This window comes from Triticum urartu, unplaced genomic scaffold, assembly GCF_003073215.2.
Source record: "Triticum urartu cultivar G1812 unplaced genomic scaffold, Tu2.1 TuUngrouped_contig_8144, whole genome shotgun sequence".
Classification (NCBI taxonomy): Eukaryota; Viridiplantae; Streptophyta; class Magnoliopsida; order Poales; family Poaceae; genus Triticum; species Triticum urartu.
The window spans coordinates 1433-4758 of NW_024119062.1; the positions used below are offsets into that span (position 1 = coordinate 1433).

At 46.0% G+C, this 3326-nt stretch overlaps 1 protein-coding gene across 1 annotated transcript; it reads left to right on the forward strand.

Moving 5' to 3' along the window:
* The first annotated feature begins 273 nt into the window (after positions 1 to 273).
* On the forward strand, positions 274 to 3126 carry LOC125531802 (protein argonaute 10-like). The gene is given in 10 exon segments (XM_048696064.1): positions 274 to 354; positions 910 to 1035; positions 1940 to 1998; positions 2082 to 2145; positions 2233 to 2268; positions 2270 to 2363; positions 2503 to 2579; positions 2670 to 2764; positions 2882 to 2913; positions 3017 to 3126. Coding segments are annotated over 10 exon segments (774 nt in total).
* The last annotated feature ends 200 nt before the right edge of the window (positions 3127 to 3326 follow it).

The following is a 3326-nucleotide window of genomic DNA, read 5'->3' on the forward strand; positions in this document are numbered from 1 at the left end:
TACTCACCACATCAAGGCTCTCATTTATCCCCTTGTCGAAAACCATCATTGGTGCATTACTGGATTTTATGGACCCTAGGAAGACCAGGCAAAGATCGGTTTCTTGTCGGAGTTGCAGGATGAACATGCTACATGCGTGGGCCCTTGGATCATTGAGGAATTGCAACATGATCCTTTTCGTAGAAGACAAGAATAATAACCGACTCAATCTACTCATTATGCACCGTTTCCGCTACTTCACCGCAGATCTTGAACTACGCGATATCTACCACCATGGCCGGAGACACACATGGTCTAATGAGGGAAGCGTTTGATGTTGGTACACAATGGTCGCGTGCTATGCATTCTGGGACGGTATGCACTACATCCTTTGGTGTTTGGCTTTGGTTTACCTTGGATCATAGCCCCCTCATGATTGATTGTGCACCGCGCGCCCATGGGTGGTCGTCTTTCCACTCTAAGAGGTACTGGACTGAGATGGAAGGATTCCACCAGGTTGTCTCAGATGCCTAACGTTAAGCTAGACCCTAGGCCATTCATGCACAACTATGCAAGGCTCGAGACCACTGCTCGTTGCCTGCAGATCTAGGGCATGAGATCTATTGGTGACATCTCCTTGCATCTGCTTCTTGCTCGCAAGATCATTGTCCGCCTTGATGCTGCTCAAGATGTGCATCCTTTCTTGGCCACGGAAGCACAACTATGGTGTAAAACCAAGTGCACATATCTTGGCTTGGTGTCCCTCAAGCGATCGATCACACGCCAACGCACACGGTTTGCCTCCTTCATGGCAGCGAGATGAGAACCTTTTTCCTAAAAATCCACGCAACTCATGGACAACAGGAAAATTATGTCTTCCACCTTCAAGCTGATGGTGATTGCATTTCTGATAATGTTGGCATGGTCCAGGTGGCCTTCCACCACTTCTCCACCATTCCAGGCTCCAATGAGGATCGTGATCTCTACATTGATATCCATGCAATTGGCCACCCATCTTTTGACCTCACCGCCCTTGGCGTGCCGTCCACTGGAGCTGCAATTTGGGATACGATGTAGCGGTTGTCCGCTAGCAAGGTGCGAGGAGTGAATGGGAAAAACTTTGAGTTTCTGCGTGCACTCTGGATCGTTGTCAAAGGTGACATATGTGATGCTTTCCATAAGCTATTCCAGATGAATGGACATGGCTACCACAAGCTGAATGTAGCAACATTTACTTTAATACCCAAGACACCTAACACATCATCACATTTTAACTATCGGGCCATAAGTCTGATCCATCCCCTAGCGAATATAATCACCAAAGTTCTCTCCCTGTGGCTTGCCCCTAGGTTTGGAGACATAGGTTCTACCAGCCAAAGCTCGTTCATCGCCAGCCATGGCATGCATGAAGACTTCATGCTGGTTCAACAAACCGTGAGACAACTACATAACCTCAAGAACCCGTGTGTCTTCCTTAATCTCGAGATCGTGCGTGCATTTGATTTGGTGTCATGGCCCTTCATATTTGGGATCTTGCAACACCTCGGCTTTAGGAAAAAGTGGTGCCCCTAAGTCTCCATTCTCCACTCTCCATTCTCCTCTCGACTTCCCCTACGAGAGTGCGCATCAACGGGAACCCTGGACCACCCGTAGAGCATGCGCATGGTTTATGGCATGGTGAGCCCCTCTCAACCATGCTCTTCGTCCTTGTCATTGTTGCCCTCAATTCCAGGGTGTGGCTTTCCATCTGCCACGGCATCCTCTAGTGGCCAACCACTAGGCATGTGACATCCAGTGTCTCTCTTTTTGCAAATGATGTCGTGATTTTCTGCCATCCTGACGAGCAAGACTTGCAAGCTATGGTGCCATCTTGTAGCTATTTGGCCAAGCCTCATGCCTCAATACAAATTTTGTCGTGAGTCGCGGTGGGTTTTAAAACCATTACATTTTTTGCGAGGAGTTACTACTGTCATTCTCTAAGAAGACCAGTCATAAACCTAGCAGGATCATATTCTACATGTAAGTGCTTCCAACTTCCAAGTATGGTGTTATCATTCATTATTAGCGGCGACTTTGCTAAATCACTTTTGTTTTCTATGTAGGGACAGTATGACTGAAGCGCAGTTCACCCAAGTTCTGATGTATGAATTGGATGCCATCAGGAAGGTGATGCCTTCAATTTATCATGTTCTTTCCTTGTCTAATTTTGCTTTAATTCTTTTTTGGTGTATTAACAGTGTTCCTTTTTTCTAGAAAAATGTGTGTGCATCTTTGCAGGAGGATTATCAACCCCCCTGTGACATTTGTGGTTTTCTAGAAAAGGCATCACACAAGGCTCTTCCCTGAGGTGCACGAAAAAAATGACAAAAGTGGAAACATCCTTCCTAGTAAGTGTGCCTCACACACACACACATGAACACACACACACATAAACACATAGTATACATACACAACACATTCTAATTTAATAGCATCTGCATTTGCCATTGTGTTTGATTGTCACTATTATCTCGATGATGCTTGCTGGAACCGTGGTCGATACCAACATATACCATCCGACCGAGTTAGATTTCTACCTTTCTAGCCATGCCGAGATTCAAGTACAGTGTCACCCATTTCTTTCGCTACCGGTTGGGACATACACTTTGTGTTGCATTGACTGATTGTGAGCATTTGCATGTTCTTTTCAGGGCACAAGCAAACCAACTCACTACCATGTCCTCTTCGATAAAAACCGTTTCACGACCGATGGGTTGCAGCAGATCACCAATAACATGTGCTACACATAAGCTCGACACATCTCCCTCTTTCTCTTTTTTCTGATTCAGGTTCATCTATCATGTTGACTCCTATTTTGCTAGCTAGACTAACTCTGATGTGGTATCTTTGCTTGTAAATGCAGATACGCTCAATGCACTCAGTCTACCTCTGTTGGTGAGTTTCCTGTCCAAGTTCATCTCAAATTTTCTTGTAAAAAGGAGCACAATGGTATGCAATTATCTTCTATGGTACTAATGCTTGAGTCCTTTCTTCGCAGTTCCTCCTTCCTACTATGCTCACTTGGTCGCGTTCCGCTCAAGGTATTACGATGTGCCATCGGAGGTCTTGGACAGCGCCTCGATCATCAACAGTGGTTCTCGGGAGTGAGTCGCCACCGGTGCAGGAGCTGGTGGTCCTCCTGTGACATTCCGTCACCTCCCTAGGATCAGGGATAACATCAAGGACGTGATGTTCTATTGCTGAATTGGCCCATTGCTGGCAAGTTCATGGGTGTCATGTGTTTTTTGGCTTGCTACTTAAGTAGGTGGTACACTTGCTGGGAACTTGCGATGTTGGATCATTAATGT